At 61.0% G+C, this 18,501-nt stretch overlaps 1 protein-coding gene across 2 annotated transcripts; it reads left to right on the plus strand.

Moving 5' to 3' along the window:
• Positions 1-359: 359 nt before the first annotated feature.
• RAD23A (RAD23 nucleotide excision repair protein A) lies at positions 360-18,140 on the plus strand. Of its 2 annotated transcripts, none has more exons than XM_075902381.2 (9): positions 360-549; positions 5,436-5,597; positions 7,570-7,769; positions 9,016-9,071; positions 9,752-9,879; positions 10,386-10,461; positions 10,703-10,758; positions 11,100-11,264; positions 15,449-18,140. In XM_075902381.2, exons 1-9 carry the CDS (start codon positions 430-432, stop codon positions 15,560-15,562), a joined length of 1,077 nt encoding a protein of 358 aa, XP_075758496.2. In that variant the 5' UTR covers positions 360-429; the 3' UTR covers positions 15,563-18,140. The 2 variants fall into 2 exon arrangements, with proteins under 2 accessions (XP_075758496.2, XP_075758495.2); XM_075902380.2 differs by having other exon boundaries at positions 362-549; positions 10,703-10,833.
• The last annotated feature ends 361 nt before the right edge of the window (positions 18,141-18,501 follow it).

Here is an 18,501-nt window from a genome sequence, read left to right on the forward strand (position 1 = left end):
ATCTCCAGCCAGTCACCGAGCGGCGGCAATCTCCGGGGGGGGCGGGGCTGTAGCTCATGCAGCAGCAGGGCCCCCCCCCCCCGTCGTGGGAGCTTGCTATTGGTCTGGGGGGGGCGGTCTAGCAGGGGCCTCTGGCCAGCGGGGGCGGGAGCTGCGCGGCAGGTTTGAGCTGGGGCGGGGCTCCCCGCTCAGCCATGTTAGCCCGCTCGGGCGTCCATTTTGTGTTCCCTTATCACGTGAGCCCCGTGTTGCTGTCACGCGGTTGGCTGAGCCCCCGTCACGTGAGGCGTCGCGGGTTCCGTGTCACGTGGTCGCGACGCCCCCCCCGTCACGTGAGGGAGGCCGCGCGCGTGCCCCGGTCACGTGGCGGGCTTGCCCCGGCCGGGGCCGGAAGCGGCGGGGCGCTAAGATGGCGGCGGCGTGAGTTGCATGTTGCGGGGCTGCGAGTCCGCTGGCACGAAGCGCCCGGCGCGCGCCATGGCGGTGACCATCACGCTCAAGACGCTGCAGCAGCAAACCTTCAAGATCCGCATGGAGCCCGAGGAGACGGTGAGGGCCCGCGTGGGGGGGCAGCCCCGCCCCCCCGCAGGTAGGGCAGCCCCCCCGCCCGGGGCCGCCCCGCCCCGCCCCCCCGCAGGTAGGGCAGCCCCCCCGCCCGGGGCCGCCCCCCCCGCCCCCCCGCGGGGGCCCCCCCCGCCCCGCCCCGCCCCCCCGCAGGTAGGGCAGCCCCCCCGCCTGGGGCCGCCCCGCCCCGCCCCCCCGCAGGTAGGGCAGCCCCCCCGCCCGGGGCCGCCCCGCCCGGTCCTGAGTGGAACGGTCCCTGCTTCTCCCTGCTGTGGGGGGCAGCCCCCCTCCCCCGCAATGGTACAGCCCCCACCCCCCTCCTTGGGCCGTGCTCGTGGGCCGGCCCCTGCCGGGGGATGTGACGCGGGGCCCCGGCTTGGGGGGCAGCCGAGCTACCCTGGTCCCCCCCCATCCTGGGGCACTGGCCCACGTGGGACCCCGCAGGCCCCTGCTCGCTCCTATGCGCCAGGGCAGCGTTGCTGGGGGCCTGCCGCGTGGACGTGGGGGGGAGCCAGGCTCCGTCTAGCTTTGGTCCCCTGCCCTGCCGGTGGGGGGCTCCCCGGCCTCCCGCTTCTCACGCCCAATGGGATTGCGCAGCACAGCGGCTGCTGCTGCCCCCTCGCCTGTCCCCGACCCGCGGCAGGCTGTCGATTCCTCTGAAGCTGCTGCAGGGCCGTCAACTCCCATGGGATGTTCGAGATGAGACCTTAATAGTCTCATAATCCGCATTCACGTGACTGACCTCCAAGATGACTGAAGTGCATCGAGGGGGCCGAGCTGCTAACTCTTGGGGCTAACGTGGCCTAGTGACTAGAGTGCTGGGCTTGCACTCAGGAAAGCTGGGATCAATTTCTGGCTCTGCCACTGGTTTGTGAGGGAGGGCCACCTGACCAAAGTCATTTCTGCTTCCCCGGCCTTAATTTCCCCATGTGTAGCACTCGGGAGAATGGTACTCGCCTCGTTTGTGAAGCCCTTGGAGACCGATAGATGACCAGAGCTTTATGAGAGCTAGGGTTTATTAACACACTCTGCTCCGCATCCTGCTCCAAGGTGGCAGGGGACACAGAGCTGACCAGGTAGCACCAGTAACAGGAGCGTCACATTCTTGTCTCTGTGCCGGAGATGTCGTTTGGCTTTCATGGGAGCTTTGCTTGTGGGCAGCGTGTCTGGCATGGCTGCAAACTCCTTTTCTTTGGTTCTGTGGAAAGACGATCCCAGTGTTTTTCTGTTGAGACTTATGGTCCCGGGGTGGGGAAGATGGAAAGTCCCCATGCTGGTGTTTGCATATGGGGTGACTGGGCGCTTTGTGCGCACCTCAGCAGCGCTCGGTTTGAATGACTTGGGAAGCGCTGATGGATGGGGCTGCGCGGCTGTTCCAAGCTCTAGTACCAGGGTGGGATGGAGTGAGTAGAGCAGTGGTTTTCAAACCGGGTCACGACCCAGCACTGGGTTGCGGAATGCCAGGCACTGGGGTCTTGTGGCTGCATGGGGGCGGGGGGCTAAGGTAGCTTGTCACCTGTCCTGGCACTGCAGACTGCGCTGTGCCCCTGAAGCGGCCGAAGCAGGCTTGGCTCCTTGGTAGTGGTGGGAGGGGAGCACACAGGGCTTTGTGCCTGCTCCAGCCCCAAGCACTAGCTCCGCACTCCCATTGGCTAGGAACCTGCTTCTGGGGCACAGCATGATCTGCAGTGGCAAGAGAGGCAGGGAGGTCCTTTAGCCTGCCCACTGATCTCCCTGCAGCCACGAGACTCTAGTGCTTCCCCACTGCACCGCTGGCCAAGAGTCGCTTGAGGTAAATTCCTCCTCCCTCCCCCCCAGCTTTGACTCAACCCCATCCCGGAACCCACACTTTAGTCAAGTGAAGTTGGGGTGCACCAACACATTTCTTCAACTGGGTCATGAAAAAAAAAAGTTGGAAAACTCCTGGAGTAGAGGGTGGTGGCGGGGAGATTCTTCTCCCTCCAGACAGACAGCTGGTGTCACAGGCTGAGCTGAGATTGAGAACAGGCCTTGGCTTCCGCAGGGGGTGGAGACCTGCACTCAGGCCTGCTCTGCTTTGTGCTTTCCAGAGAGTTGATTTGAAGGGGCTCGCGGGGGTACGGAACTTCCGGATGGGTGTGATGCACGTAGCAATAAACCCCAGCAAGCCGACTCTTTCCAGGAACCCTCTTGTCCTGCCCTTTGAAATCTTCCTAGTTCCTTTTGCAGCTGAGAAACTTCTTTTGGGGGTCAAAGGGATTTCAAATGGTTTTGTGGCTTTAAGGCAGAAACTGATTGCTGGACAGCTCCCTTCCCATGTACAGCTGTAAACGGTCTCTGGTGAGACCAGGAGGGCAGGGGGAGGAATAGCTGCCGGATGTTTAATGCGGCTGAGGGGCTGAACTCGGGTTAAGAGGGTCTGTGTTGAGTTTTCAGCTCTGCTACAAACTGCCTGTGTGATCTGAGTACATCTGGTCGTTGTTCTGTGCCTCAGTTTCCCCTGTATAATGGGAGAGGGTGGCATGTAATAACCCTTCCCTTGTTTTTCTCTGTTCGGCCTGTGAGCTTTTTGGGGTAGGAATTCTCCATAGCTGTGCAATGCGGTGCAACCCCGATTTCTGTGAGAGCCTGCAGACCCTTCCAGATTACGAAGAGCGTATTTAGAAGGATTTTTGGTGTCTGTCTTAATGCAGATTGGCCCCTGGCAATAAGGAGGCTCTAGCTGCCAACAAGGAAAGTGCTGTCTGAGGTGCAGGGCACGTACAGCTGAGTGAAACCGGTTAAAAACCAAGTTGAACCTGGTGCGCCTGTTTTTGTGGGGTGAGCCGAGAGGCAAAAAGGGATTGGGTGACGTCAATAGGCCAGCTTCAGCGCTCTCAGGAGGCGTGGCTGAGGGTCTGGGGTTTTAACTGACTCTAATGCTTCTTGCACTCCCGATCTGGTCCCACCTAAGGCTGTCTGCATTACTGGGCAGCTCGTAGATGCGGCGTGTCTTAGCCACCGCCTCCCCAAGCAAAGTTAGCTCTGCCAATAGCTGCATCTACACTGGGGATCGTGCCCACTCGAATCTCCCAACTCTGCATGTCGTTGTTAGAATTTCCTTCCTGGCTTTAAGTGGTGACTCCTGCTCTCTGTGCTCCTCAGTACTGGAACCGCTGCATCAGCAGCCTCTAGTTCCTGCCCTAAACTGCTCCATGTCCACTCCGCGCCTGTGTAAACAGCCCACCCCAGAGGTGGCTGCATCGCCGCACAGAGTGGGAGGTCTCCATGTGCCACCGCAGAGGCAGCCACCCTTGAGTGATGGGTAACAGTGCCACCCCCTGCTGATCCTGACTGCCGTTGCCCAAGGAAGCGAGGCGCTGGCTTCCTTTTTGAAATAGCTGGGATCCCGCATGCTTTTCAGAGAGCGTCAGACTTCGTTTTGGCTCAACCCAGCAGCCAAAAATATCACTTGGCTCCTGCTCGCTCGTCTCTCAGGGCTCTGCAGCTGTTCCAGCGGGCCCCCTGTGGGACACCATTGTCCTCCAGGGTGCAGGATCGAGTCTGCTTGGCCGTGGGGGCATCCCAGAAGGGTGGGGGGTGGGGTATGTGCCTCAGTAGCCCTCTCCGAAGGCCTTGCAAACAGGAATAGGAATACAGCCCACGAGGGCCAGGAAATCTTTCTCTTCCTGTCTCTCAGTGGGGAAGGGGAGGTAGCGAAGGCGCGGGTGGGCTGCAGTCGCCCAGAGACCAGTACAGTTGCCTCCAGGAGACTTTCCCGGGGGCCATTGGGCTGTATTTACACCGGGGGAAATACGTGTGTTCGACTGGTGTGAGGATCTTAGTGCAGCCGAGGCTTTTGGGCCCTGCGTGCCGGTGCCGACTAGGGATGTCAAATCCTGTTTAAGTGGTTAACCCGTTAAACATTGCACTTACCAGCTAACCGATTAAAGGGGAAGGCAGGGGGGCACTGCAGCCTGGCTGGACCGGAGCACCCCGACCGCAGGGCATCCAGGCTGGGTTCCGGGAAGCACCACCTGTTAAGGGGCGTGCTTTCTGGTTAACCAGTTAACGCTTCGCAGCCCTTGCGCTGACCCCCTTGTGGCTCTGGGGGGCCTGTTCGCCGTCAGTGCAGCCGGCCCAGTTTCAGCCCAGTGCCTCAGCCTCCCCTGCCAGGTTGTGACTCCGGCGGCGTCCCGGCCCAGCCCCAGGGGAAACTGCTTCCACCACGAGCAAAGCACATACCCCGAAACGCTCCGAGCGGGATGCTGGGGTCTGAGGCTATGTATGCCCCCCCACTGTGCAGCTGCGGCCAGAGCTCTGGGTGATCGGGCAACGAGGACGTCCCCCGGCCTGCCCCGGAGCTCCTCTGGTGCCTGTCGTATCTTTAGTTATCGTGGCAGCCAGTGCGCCGGGTGCTGCACGTTATTCGCTAGGTGTGTTCAGGTGGCCTCTGGGGCCTCAGCCACGGCCTGGATTCCCCCTGTGCCGGGCGCTGTACGAACAGAGGACAAAGACGCTTCCTGCCCCTTTCCTAACCCAAATTGCTCCCCCTCTAAGCAGATATGACGTTACCGAGGGGCGATGGCTTCAGTCGAGATCAAGCCGCTCTGGGCTGGACGCTGCCATCACAGCGGCAGGCGGGCAGCTCCGACTCAGCGTTGTCCCAGCCACTAAAGGAGTTGGTGGCTGATCCTGAGCCCAGAGCAGACTGGGCTGTAGAGACCCAGGGCAGGAACAAATCAACCTGACCCATCACCTCCTTCATCCTCCCCCCGTTGTTACCCCTGGAGCTTGGCTGTGGGTGGGGCGTGGTGGAGAAGGAGGGGGGTCCCTCTGCGTGCCACGTGGGAATCTGCACACCCGCCACCCCGGGCGAGCCAGCTGATGGGGCTGTCTGCTCCCCCGGGCAGGTGCGGGTCCTCAAGGAGAAGATCGAGGCGGAGAAAGGCAAGGAGGCATTCCCCGTGTCGGGCCAGAAGCTGATCTACGCTGGCAAGATCCTGAGCGACGACGTCGCCATCAAGGAGTACAAGATTGATGAGAAGAACTTCGTGGTGGTCATGGTGACCAAGGTACGGCGGCGGCGCCTCCTGCTCCCGGGTAGCCTGCTGGGCCAGGTGTGGGACGCAGGCCGGGAAGGGGTGAGGAGGCAGCTGGAAGCTGGGTTTGCTTTTCACACCCGCTCAGTAGGGGGCGCTGACCCAGGGCCCCAGCAGAGCCGGAGGGGTTGGGGACAGCCTTTCTGCAGCCCTGATGGCTCCAATGCAGCTGCTAGAGCAGTGGGGTCACCAGCCTTTTGGGGCTCAAGGTCACTCCCGGAATTTGCCCCAGCCCTTCCTTGAAGCCCCACCCTGCTTACTCCCTCCTCTCCAGGTTGCTGGCTTTTCCCCACCCCCGCTCACTTGCTCTGGGCTGGGGCAAGGGGTTGGGGTACAGGAGGGCATGTGGGCTCCGGGCTGGGGCTGAAGGGTTTGGGAGAGGGCGCTTGGGTGTAGGAAGGGGCTCTGGGCTGGCAGTGTTGGGCAGCAGGAGGGGGACAGTTTGCTGGCTCTGGCGGGTGTGGCAGGAGATATGGTGGGGCTGTCTCTGGGGGGGCTAGAGGTTGGGGTGCAGTTTCCTGCTTGGCGGCGTTTAGTGGAGGCAGCTCCCGACTGGCAAAGCAGGGCTAAGGCCCCAGCCTCCCACTGCTCCTGGAAGGGGCCAACGTGCCCTTGGAGAGGGGGGCTGGGAACGTAGTTCCACACGCTCCCCCTTGCTGCTGGCACTGCCCCCCATTGGCCACAGTTCCTCGGGACACCCGTAGACACACACAACATGGGTATGGTGTAGATCAGAAAGTTACCAGGTGGCTAATTCCTGCAGTCGGGGAAGGTTGGGCCTTAGAAAGAATCACAGCCAAGCGTCCGAGAAATCAAGAGGAGCTGCGTGGGCCAGTCAGTGCCCTCTGAAAGAGGGCGTGCCCAGAGTCCGTGTGCGCCGCCGGCAGAGCCATACGGTAGTAACACACACGTGTGGTGGGAGGGAGGGCGGAAGAGACTGGGCGCGCACCAGAGTGGATTGATTTCAGTCCAGCGTCCAGCTGATGCTACTTCGTGTTTCTTAAATAACGGTGCAGTGTGGATCAGCAACACGATACTTTAACCTCAGCACAGCAGCTGTCAGCGTCTCGGAGGGATCTGTGTGACATGGGTACTGTCATGTTTATGAATTCAGGAAGTAGCACGTAATGCTCATTACTTGGGTGCGGTGGGGAGACTAAATCCCACACTCAAACCCAGTAGCGTGTATATTTTACTAGCAAATTCACCCGCATTGCTCCAGCCCTTCACTCAATGTTTGTTTGTTGGAAAATGAAATGAAAATGTCCCGGCTTCGTTGCAATCATTGCTCTGGGGTGGGGCTGAGGAGCAGGGGCTCCGTGTGAAGGGGGGGGAAAACCACCCCCACCCTCTGTCACCACAGCAGCATGGGTAGCAGGTGAGAAGCGCCTCTGTGGCTGCTGCAGCTCCAGTGGGCACAGCTAGGATGGGGGGGTGCAAGTCCCCCAGCTGGGGCGGAGACGCGCGCACACACAGAAACTCACTGTCTCTAATATATAGGAGGGAGCTGTCCCTTTCTCCAGACCTGTCCTTTCTGCACCAGTGGGGTTATAGCTATCCTGGCCCTTTAATATCCCCTCTCCCCCCTCCCCCCCCGTGGTCATTATACAGTATAACTGCCCCTGCTTTCCATCCCATATCCCCTCCTGTCCCCATGTGGTCATATAGCAAGGCTATCCTATGAGAACCAGTCCCATTCCAGGCACATCCCATTTTCCTGGCACAACCAACTGTGTTAGGATAAGAGGAAGCTGCCTACCAGATGTGGGGGTCCTAGCTCTTACTGTCTGGGAGGAGTCCTTGAACAGACAGACACACTCTCTCCTACCTAGTAGGTAACAGCCAGTGCCGCATCTGTTTCCAGGGGTGTTGGGAGCTGCTCGCTTTGCGTGTGGTCGGGGGCAGAGGCCCTAGCTGCACCCTTCAAAGCTGTTTGTTTCTTCAGACCAAATCCAGCTCGGGCGCACCAGCCCCTGCACCTGGTGATGCTGCGCCAGCCAGTGCCCCGGAGCCAGCCCCGTCAGCGGGGCAGCCGCCGGCACCTGCAGCTGGATCTGATGCCATCCTGTCCCCGCCTGCGGCGCCAAGCGAGGAGAAGCCCCCAGAGGAGCCTGCTGTGCTCCCACTCCCGGAATGCACTACCGGGTAAGCCCTGGGAGCACGTCCCCCTCCCTGCGTCTGCCCGGGACGGCAGCTCAGGCACCCTGGTGCCTGCCATGCCTGGGAGCGGGTGAGGAGGATGCCTTCCACTTCCTTCCTTTGCGGGAACTTGGAACAGCCTGTACTCGGAGGATTGAGGTTTAGGGGCTAGAGAGACCAAGGGGGCTGGGAGTCCTGGGTTCTGCCACATGTTCACTCTGACGGTCTGAGGTGCTTTCCCGCTGGGTGCCTCAGTTTCCCCATCTGTGCAGTCGGGGCTGCTTCCCCAGCCTAATGTTGCCACATGGCTGACAAGCTGCTCCCAGCCCACAGGCGGCTGCACGTCAGGGCACCCACATATAGGTTGCAGGTGGGTGCCCCCCCCCCCCCGGTAACATCCCCTGGTGTGGGGGCCGAGAGGTGCGCGGCGCTCACCTCCCAAGCCCCGAGAGAGCCAGGCTGCGAGCTCATCCCCGCGAGCCGCTCGGGGTGAATTGAAAATCCATGTAGTTCTGGTGGCCTGGCAGCCTTTGAGCTGTGACCCTGGCGCAGGCTCCTTTGCGTCTCTGGGCGGGGAAGGGGAGGGGGAGTTACAAACAGCGCTGGAGAGAAGCAGCCCCCGCGTGGGTTTGGCTCACGCCGGGCAGGGAAAGGGGAGAGAGCCGCCCTGGAGCGGGGTGTTGGGGTGGGGCGAGGCAGAGCCGGCGCATGGTGCAGGGAGGCGTCTGTATTCTGCCCTGACTTGGTGGGCTCGACTCGCCCCGATGGGGTCTGGCGCGGGTTCGCTTCAGCCCGCTGGGAACAGCGTCACCTGAGTCTCGCTGTTCTAGCGCTTTCCTTCAGTGGAGCTCAATGGACCCCGTTGTACAGGTGGGAAACTGAGGCAGGAGGGCAGGCGAGACCTGCCCACGGTCACCCAGCCGAGAGCAGAGGCCTCCGTGCCGGGGTCTGCGCTGGCTGATGACACAAAATCCAGCTGACCTGGAAACCAGTGGAGGTGTCTGACCACTGGGGTCCGGTGTGAGGGTGGTGCCAAGGCGGCGGCTATTAGTGGTATTACGGTAGCACCTGGCTCACATGCCAGGCCCTCCCTGGGCCGGGCTTAGCGCGCGCCTGCTTTCCGGGGGTGCGATGGCAGGGGAAGGCACCTGGGCTGCAGCCCCCCCTCAGGTCCCCCCGGCCCGGCCCAGCGTTCTTGTTGCCCAGCTGCCTGGAAGGAGCCAGCTACGATTCCTCTCTTTTAAATTTGCAGCTCTGTTCCCTCTTCAGGTAGCGTGGGGCGCCAGGACGACGCGGCTTCCACCCTGGGTAGGTGACGTGGGCGGGGGCTGGGGGCGGCGCTCCCGCCCGCACGTAGGGCAGGGGCGCCCCCCGGTGGCTGCCGCTAGTTACAACAGCCCCTTTTCTCACTGCTGATGTAGGGGTGCCAGCGCAGGGCCCCCCATTCACAGTGTTGCCCTTCCACCGGGGGGCGGGGGCATGCCTGCCGCCTTGCAATCTCAGGTGTCAGTGCAGGGCCGTTCGGTGCCCCGGGTGATGAGTGGGTCAGGTCTCAGTTGCTGCTCGGAGGCGCCCTGTCTGTGTCGTCTCCAGTTGCTCGTTAGCAGAGGGGGTTACATTAGGGAAAGGGGGGAGGGGCTGGGAGCCAGGACTCCTGGACTTTTTCCCAACACTGGGGGGCATGAGGGGATAGGTGGGGGGGCGGGGTGCCACGAGCCCATATGGGGTACAGAGCAGGGAGCCAGGACTCCTGGGTTCTTGTCCCAGCTCAGCCCCTGACTCAGGGTGACTGAGTCACTCCCCCTGCAGGGCTGTGGGGGGCTGGGGCGGAGAGGGTGAATCTCTCTGTCGGTAGCTGCTGGAGGAGGGTCTGTGTTTCTAGCCAGCCCCTGGCCTGCCCCCCTTTGCCTTGGCGCTGAGCGTTTGCTGGGCACCCCGAGGCTGCCTGGCTCTCCTCACGCCAGGCCGCTGTCCCCTGCCGCCCGCAGTGACCGGCTCAGAGTACGAGACGATGCTGACCGAGATCATGTCCATGGGCTACGAGCGGGAGCGGGTGGTGGCCGCGCTCCGGGCCAGCTACAACAACCCCCACCGAGCCGTGGAGTACCTGCTAACGGTAGGGGAGCGCCGGTCTGGGAACAGGTCGGGGGGCAGGACTCATAGACTCAGTCCCCAGATCAGGGAGGGGAGCGTGTTCTAGGGGTTAGAGCCGGACTCTCCCAGCTCTGAGGAATGAGGCCTAGTGGTTAAAGTGGGCTGTGGGCACCAGGGCTCCTGGGTTTCACTGACTCGCTCTCTGACTTGGGGCAAATGATTTTCTTTGCATCCCCATCTGCACGGTGCAGGTGGCTGGGGGGGGATGCGGAGCCTGACTCGTAAGGGCACCAGTTCTGATCCAGCCCGGGGGACGGCCCCAGCGACTGGGGACCCAGTGTGACGTGAGCAGGGGTGCCCGCATTGCCTCAGGCTAGCTTGCCCCCTCGCTGGCAGGGCCTGGGGCACCAGGCAAACCCCAGAGACCGAGTTCCTCTCTGGCCCTTTGCGGCGTGAGCCTGGTGGGACTGGGTCAGTTCTGGGGAAGGGGTGCTGGATGGCTCTAACGCTGCCCCTTTGACTTCACAGGGCATCCCAGGCACCTCGGAGCCGGAGAGGGCCCCGATCCAGGAGAGCCAGGCCCCAGAGCAGCCAACGCCAGAAGGTCAGAGGCGTGGGAGGGTGGCAGTGGGAGGGGCCGGCAGGCCATGGGCCGGAGCTGCATGGGAGAAGGCTCTTGCACCTGCGGGCGGGTTATCGAGATGCAGCTGCGGGAGGCAGTGGGCAGAACGGGGCTCCTGGCCCTCTCCCCCAGGCGTCCTGCGATCACCCATGTGGTTCAAGTGTGCTGTGCCCAGGCCCTGCAAGACCCTGCCTAGCTTCACCCTGCCCGCTCCTTCCCGCAGGCGAGAACCCCCTGGAGTTCCTGAGAGACCAGCCCCAGTTCCAGAACATGCGGCAGGTGATCCAGCAGAACCCGGCCCTGCTCCCGGCCCTGCTCCAGCAGCTGGGCCAGGAGAACCCTCAGCTCCTGCAGGTGAAGGGGGGCGGAGGCTGAAAGGGGCCCCGGGGGAGGAGCCGGGACACAGGACTGGAAGGGACGTGGGGTGTGAGGGGCAGAGCCGGGGATGCAGGACTCCTGGGCTCTACCGGTGGGTTGCATTGTGACCTTGGACAAGTCCTGTCTGTGCCCTTCTGTGCCTCAGTTTCCCCACTAGGAAAAGGGGCTGCGGAGGCCCTGCTAGGGGAGGGGAGGGGCATCTCTCCATAACCCTGACATCGCACCCCCCCGGCCCTCCCCAGCAAATCAGCCAGCACCAAGAGCAGTTCATCCAGATGCTGAACGAGCCGCTGGGTGAGGTGGCTGACATCTCGGACATCGAGGGGGAGATCGGGGCCATTGGCGAGGAAGCTCCCCAGATGAACTACATCCAGGTCACTCCTCAGGAAAAAGAAGCCATAGAAAGGGTAAGAGGGAGGCTGGCTGCTGAGGGTGCCCCAGGGTCCCTGCACTGGGCAGCTGCCATGAGGGGGGGCCTGGAAGCCAGCATTCCTGGGTTCTCTCCCCTGCTCTGGGAAGGCAGTGGGATCTAGTGGTTGGAGGCAGGAGCTGGAGGTCAGGATTCTTGGAATTGTCAGGGACAGCCAGGCAGACGACCCCCCCCCCCCCCCCCGAATCTGGGACTGGTCTGATGCTGAGCAGCTTGTGCTGGGAGTCAGTTACTAACCCAAGAACCGGATTGCCTGGCACCTTGCGAACAGTGCAGGGGAGGAGCGGGGCAAGGGGAGCAGGTGGCTCTGTCTTTGCAAAGCAGTGGAGCAGAATCCATGTGGTCTTTCCCCAGTTGTGTGGCACAAAGGGCAGCGCTGCCAAGCTCCGCCCACGGGATCCCAGAGGAGTGGGGCAGCTCTGCCGAAGCACCCAGGCAACGTGGCATCATTAGTCTCCAGAGTTAACAGGGCGTCTTTCTGCACCTCTTGCGCCGTCTGCTCCAGAGGGGGCCCCTGCTGGGCTCTTGGCCCTTTCCATAGGCTCTTTGACCTTTGGGCTAGAAGGCCCCATCCTGACCTGCCTATCGCAGGCCACACAACCTGGCCTGTTTCCTGGAACAGCCTCAGATTGCTGACTGAGTTGCTGAAGGCCTCAAAGCTTGGCGTAAGGACTTCAGAGCCACCCTGGGGCCCTGCCAGTCTGGCCTGGGGGAGGATTCCCTCCTTAGCCTGGCGATGGTCTGGCTCTGCTTGTGTGGGAGACCCACCGGCCAGACACCAGGCAGGACTCGTTGGGGGCAACTCGGAGCCCTCCCCTGGCCACTGGCAGTCCCAGAATGGCCACGCGCTACTGTAGGCTGCTCCATCCCTTCCAGAAACGCATCAGCTGCCTCCTGCTGCCAGTTTGCCCCCAGCCGCACCCTTGGGAAGCTGCTGCGGAACTTTGCCCCTCTGCTGGCTAGAAACCTTCATGTCATTCAAGCTGCACTCCTAGCCGGCCAGTTTATGGCCGTTTGTTCATGTGCCGGCATCGGCCCGTAACTTACCGCCTCCCTCCCTCCCTGGGGTGCATCCCAATGACCTACTTAAAGCCACTAGATCTCCTCTCGGCCTGCGTCTGCTTAGGTCCAGCCACGTGCTGTCTCCTCCCCGTTCCTCGGCTCAGTCGCCATCTCTGCCCCGTTCTTAATCTGAATTAATGTTTTACACACACGAGCCCAGAAATGTGCCCAGTATTCCAGGGGAGGTCTCACCGGTGCCTTGTATGGTGGTACTGACGCATCCCGGCCTCTGCGGGGAATACCCCAGCTGACGCCCTCTCCCCGCCACTGCTTTGACCTTTTTCACAGCCGCAGCATGTTAAAACGTTCAGTAGGGTTGGTCCCACGCCTGATCCCTGACAGACTCCACTGGCAACCTCCCTGCCGCCTGTTTGCCTGATGTAGTCTCCCCTTCAGCCTGTTCCTTGCCAGCTTCTTTTCCCCTGCTGATCCTCCTCTTCTCCAGCAGAACAAATTTCCCAGGTGAGAATGGGATCAGATGGTTTACTGACATTGGGGCAGACTAGATCTACTGCGTTTTCTTTGTCTAGTGAATCCATGATCTTCTCAAAGGGTACGTCTACACTAGCCCCCTAGATGGATCTAGGGAGGCTAATGAGGGCGATCAAAATTGCAAATCAAGCCCAGGATTTAAATATCCTGCGCTTGATTTGCATGCTCCTGGCCAGTCTACACGCGGCAGTGAAACAGGATTCTGATTTAAAGCCCCTAAATCAAATTTGCTGGTAAACCTAATTTGCAGGAGGAATACCACCTAATTCGAGTTAGGGCTTTAAATTGGAATCCCGTTTCACTGCCGCGTGTAGACGCGGGCAGTTACTTCGGGCTAGTCAATTTCTAAAATGGCGACTGGCCAGGAACATGCAAATCAAGCGCAGGATATTTAAATCCCAGGCTTGATTTGCAATTTCGGTCGCCCTCATTAGCCTCCCTAGATCCATCTAGGGGGCTAGTGTAGACGTACCCAAAGCGATCAAACTCCGCCTCGTCTGTATTCCTCGTTTCCATCGTCCTGTCTTGAATTGCTCTCAGAATCTGTTCTGGGACTTGGCAGATGAAAGGGGTGTCCTTCCTGGATCGCGTTGGTTTCCCTTTCTTAAATACGAGCGCTGCATTCGCTGGTCCCTGCTCTCAGGGCACAGCCCCTGTGTTCACCGACTCCTTACAAATCTCTGCTTCAGAGAACAGGTCCGTTCCCTTCATATTCTTGGCCGGAGAGGACCTGGGCCCTCCGATTTGGGCCTTTTAAACTTTGCATTTGGCTTCTGCCTCGGCTGTGGTCATTTCGACCTTCGCTTCCTCATCCCTGCCACTGCCCCCCGTTAAAACCTCACCCCTGCGTCTGCTTAGCCGTCGGGCCAGGACGGGCTTCCTTCAGCTCTTCCCCATCCTCAGAGCTCAACAGTCCCTCTTTCCTCCGCTCCGTGTCCATCGTGTGGCTAAACGAACATTTTGGTTGTAACTGCCTCGGCCAGGGAGAACCAGGCCTGGCTTTGGGCAGCTCTTGCCTGCGCGTGTGACCCCCGAGAGGTCGCTTTCCTTGCCGATCCTTCCCCTTTTAACTCCAGTTGAGATGCTTGGTGTGCAGCCCCCCCCTCCCCCCGTGATTTTTGCCCTGCCTCCCCGCCACTTGGGGGGTTGGCTTCAGCCTATTTCTGTGCTGCCTTCGGGCAGTTCTGAGTTCTCCCTTCCCCTCCTTTGCTTTTCAAAGTTGCCCTTTTGTAACCCAGGACCCTCGTCCCAGGGGGCCTCCCTTTCAAGGGACTTAGTCACGACCACATGGACCCCGCCTTCAGTGAGGTCTCCGCTGCTTACCAGCCCCAAATCAAAACCGGCCTCGGCTCTTGGGGGTGAAGAAAGGGGCTGGCTTTCGCCTCCGGGAATGCCCAGGCCCTGCCGTCATCGGGGGCTCTTGTCCTCCAGTCAGCCTGGAGAATGAGTCTCCCGTAATCCCAGTCCCAGGAATATTGGTGTCATTACAGAGCTCTCCTCTCCCGCCGTGGGGTGGCCCATATCAGACCCCAAGACTGTCCCAGCGGAGCCGCTTCGCTTCCTTCCCCAAAGGGCGCTCTGTTCTCCAGCCCATCCCTTCTCACCTTTCCACGCTTCCTCCTCATTCATCCCGCCCCCCTTCCCCTTGCTTTGTGTTCTCCATGCTCCCTTCGGGCCCCTGCTCGGCTCTTGCCTCCCCCGCTGGTTCTAATCTCTCCATGCTGGTTGCCTGCTCAGCTTCGCCTGCGTTCTTCACCCAGTCGTTTGTCTGCCGGGCGCAGTCTCCTCTCTCTCTCTCTCTCTCTCTCCTTGTCATTTGCGTGGCCTCTCGTACCCGACTTCCCTCTTGCTCTGTTAGGCAGGCGCAGGGATGAGCCTTTCCCACCGCCCTGAACCGAGTTCCAAGCTCCTCCTCCTCTAACCAGTTGTGCTGACCACTCACCCTCCCCGCTCCAGTGACGTTCATCCCAGGAGCATGGTCCTCTGCCCATGACTGCCTCCGAGTGCTCAGGCATCCCAAAGCCCCTCCCCCCAATAACATCCCTCGTCTCCTGGGCTGCGTCCCAGCGGGAATCGAGCAGGATCCCTTATTCCCGTGGATTCTTTCCTGCTCCCGTAGGGTCTCTCTTCAGGCTCAGCTCCACCTCCCGGCAGCCCCTTCTGTGCCCTACTGCTCCGCCGGGTTTCTAGCTGCATCTCCAGACCTCCGCTCTGCTCTTCCAGCTGCTCTTCCTGGGGACACGTCACTTCTCTCCCTCCCCCCCCAGTCGAGGTCACAGCTCCAGGCATGGGGAGGAACAGGCCTCCAGGATAAGCCCGGACCTGGCAGCCAGAGGGCTAAGGGGAGGGAGCTGATTTCAAGTGGATAACCTTTAAGTCTGGGGTGCAGGGCTGTGATTCCATCCCCCGTGTGAGGGGGGCCCTCAAAGACAGGGGCCGTCCTCTGCGATGCCTGCACTGGGGCAGTTCTCAGGTTCAGGGAGCTGGGGGAGGTCTCTACACCCCTTTCCCCCCACATCCCCAGTGTGGCTCGGGACTAGTGGGGCTGGGAGGAGAGGACATCCCAGGCTGGGCCCTTCTGACTCGTCTCCCTTTGTCCCCCCTCAGTTAAAGGCCTTAGGGTTCCCAGAGAGCCTGGTCATCCAGGCTTACTTTGCCTGCGAGAAGAACGAGAATCTAGCTGCCAACTTCCTGCTGAGTCAGAACTTCGATGACGAGTGACGCGAGGAGCAAGGAAGAAAAAAATTTTATATATAAAAATCTCTCTCTCTGTTCCTGTCTATTTAAGGGGTATGTGGGAGAGACCCCAGCCCCCCTCCCCGCCCGCCCCCAGATCAGACCAGCCTCCATCCAGAGTCCATCAGCCCAGCCTCAGGCTCCAGGAACTGCCCCCACCCCCTGGGACTGGACAGGTGGGAATTTGGGCAGCAGAACCAACCCCTCTCCCCTCAGTGCCGTGTGAATTCAGCTGTGCCCCCTCCTGGGGGCTGGCAGATGGGACCCGTTGGGACCCGGCCCAGCCCTCGTGTGCAGACAGATTGCTGTGCTGCTGAGTCCCAGCCCCCAGGGCTAGAAGCAGAGGAGCTCCATGGGCCAGCTGCTGGCCCAGCCTTGCCCTCCTTGAATTTCCCTCCCGCCGTCTGGCTTCTCCGGGACCCTGCTTCCAAGAGGTCAGTGCCCCCGCCTCCAGAGGTCGGTTTAGCCTGGGTCCAGTCTGAGCCGAGGGCCGGCCTCTGCTCCTAGACTAGCCAGTGTTTAAACCTGCTGCTGGCACCTCCCTCCAGCTTCTTTTCAGCTCCTGGGGCAGAGGATCAGTGGTTTCCTGGGAGCCCAGCTGACTTCTCGGAGCCCAGGTGCTTTGGCACTCATCCCGCCCTCCCCGGGAGGCAGGCAGCGAACTCTGCTAGCTCCCAGCCCCGCTGCGAAAGGCAAGGCGTGGGCGCGGCGCGGGGCCGGGCCGTGGAAAGCCAGCGCTGAAACACCTGGGCTGCTAGCCAGAGCAGGGTTTGACTCTTGCAGCCAGCTCCCTCGAGGGGCCCTTGTGCAGTGTTTCGCCCTCAGCCCCAGGCTGTGCAGAGGGAGCTGGAGAGATAACCCCCTGCTCTCTGACATACTCTAAAAGTGCTGCAGCTGGGCTTAAAACAAGCTGAGGAAGGGGCCAGTTTCCAATTCTATTGTTGTTTTAAGGGAACCAAAACCTAGGGGGTCCTTTTTAGCTGTGACTTTTCTCCTGCTGGGGGGGTGGGGTGGGGGTGTTAAAAGTACAGTATTTGCTCCAGATCTATTTGAAACAGGGCCACTTTTACCCCCATTTACTTTTGTTTAAAGAAACAAAAAACCAAACCCCTCTTCAGTGTGGAAATGTAACAGATTCCGTGTGACCAGCGCCTGAAGAGCTCAAATTAAAATCCCCCATAGTCCCACCCCTCCCTGCCCATTCAAGGCCAACAAGATGCTGTTTGTGTAAAGGCGGGAGGGGCGATGCCCGGTTCACGCTGGGATCTCAACATCCCTGCGCTTCTGGGGGGTTTGGCGCTGGCTGATTTTTCTGGATTACAACACCTGTTTCTGCGCCCCGTTTCCTTCGCTAGCTTGTGCCCCAAAACCTTGCCGCCCCTTTGAAATAAGCCCTGAGTTTTCTGGCCCACTCTGTTGCCTGCGCCCTTGCCCGGCCGGCGCAGAGAGAACAGAGCATTTGCCTCTAAAGTAAACCCTGCAGTCTAGGCTATTGTGAGGCAGCTGTGACTGGCGCTCTGCTACCCTCAGCCTGTTTGGCTTTAAGGGGGTGGGAACGTGGGTGTCAAAGTGGGTGGGGACAAGAATTTGATTGGCCCCTGTTCTTAGTTAGGCCTCAAGTGTCTCGTGTCCATTGGCTGGAGCCAGGCTTTGCCTTTGGGGCCCAAGTTCCATCTTAAAGGGACAGTGTCCGAACATTTGCCGTTTTGTGTTGGGGTTGGTTGGTTTTCTTTGCCTTGTGATTGTACTTGAGAAATGGTGCCCGGCTGCCGCAGGGCCTGTGCGCGCTAACCCGGGGCCCGACCCCGCTCTTGGGGCAGCCCTGGCACGGGAGCGAGATTTGATGGCAAAGCAGGTGGGGAAGGGAGGGGAGAGGAGAGCAGGGTTACATGCCAAGTTAGAGCCAAAAGAGGGTAATTCTTACCCATGTTGGGGGGGGCTGTTCTAGAATTGGGCCTCCCCCATACCCTGGCCTCTAGCTTTACGCTCCCTGCCCCTTCGGCGGGTGGCCCTGCCCTCCCTTGCCTAGCACGGGCCCTGCGGCAGCTTCGGAGGCCGCGGCAGCTGTCGGGCTCTGGGAGGCAGGTGCTGAAACTGCTGCTCCAGCTCTCGCAGGTCGACTCTTGCTCCAGCTCGGCCCGGGGCTGCTCCAGCGCTGCCTGGCCTGCAGGGCGGCTCAGCTGAGGGCCGTGGTGGGTTTTGCACGATGCTCGTGTCCGTTTTCAGCGTCGACCAGCCCTCACGGCCACTGCTGCTTTACCAGAGCAGGGGGGTCCCCCAACTGTCCCAGCAGCTCCAGGGGCGATGGGTGAAGCCCAGGGCTCTGGCCTGGCTTATTTCAATGTGACGTCGTGCAACCCTTGCCCGAACTGCTGGTGCTGATGGGAACCCCAGGCAGCCCCTGGCTGTAGATTCCTCCTGTAGCGTCCAGCCCCCGGCCTCTCTCCCGGCTGAGGCTGAAACCGGTGTTTCAAACCCAGTGTGTTTGGGGTGCTATGAATGGAATGTGAAATAAACAAGCTGGCCTGCCGCTCGCTGCCGAGGGCGGGTCGGAGCCTCCGAAGCCAACGTCTCCGGCTCTTTCTTTCCAAAGCGCAGCTGGGGAAGCTGGGAGCGGCCGGGGGGCTGTTTTAGGGTGTGGGATAACTGCATGTGGATGATTAAAAACACCACGGGGAGGGGCGAGCTGGCCAGGTTCCTGCCCCGCAGCCCTGCTCTCAGCCCCAGGGCCGGCCCACTTGCTGCCCAGTCCGATGCCCCTTGACTTGGGACTTTGAAGTGGAGCAGGGCTGCTCCTTTGCGCCTGTCCCCAGGAATCCACCACCCTTGGATGCTGCTGTGGCCCAGGGAACCGCTATGTGCCGGCCTCCACCCAGCAGGCTTGTGGGGCCCCTAGCCAGCCTGTGCGCGGTGTGATCCTGACG

The sequence above is a fragment of the Pelodiscus sinensis genome, chromosome 31 (assembly GCF_052426305.1).
Source record: "Pelodiscus sinensis isolate ZL-2025 chromosome 31, ASM5242630v1, whole genome shotgun sequence".
Classification (NCBI taxonomy): domain Eukaryota; kingdom Metazoa; phylum Chordata; order Testudines; family Trionychidae; genus Pelodiscus; species Pelodiscus sinensis.

Coding starts and splice junctions, on each gene's coding strand:
- RAD23A (XM_075902380.2), top strand. CDS start 430: ATGTTGCGGGGCTGCGAGTCCGCTGGCACGAAGCGCCCGGCGCGCGCC. Junction 5,598..7,569: donor TGGTGGTCATGGTGACCAAG/GTACGGCGGCGG, acceptor TTGTTTCTTCAG/ACCAAATCCAGCTCGGGCGC. Junction 9,880..10,385: donor CCGTGGAGTACCTGCTAACG/GTAGGGGAGCGC, acceptor TTGACTTCACAG/GGCATCCCAGGCACCTCGGA.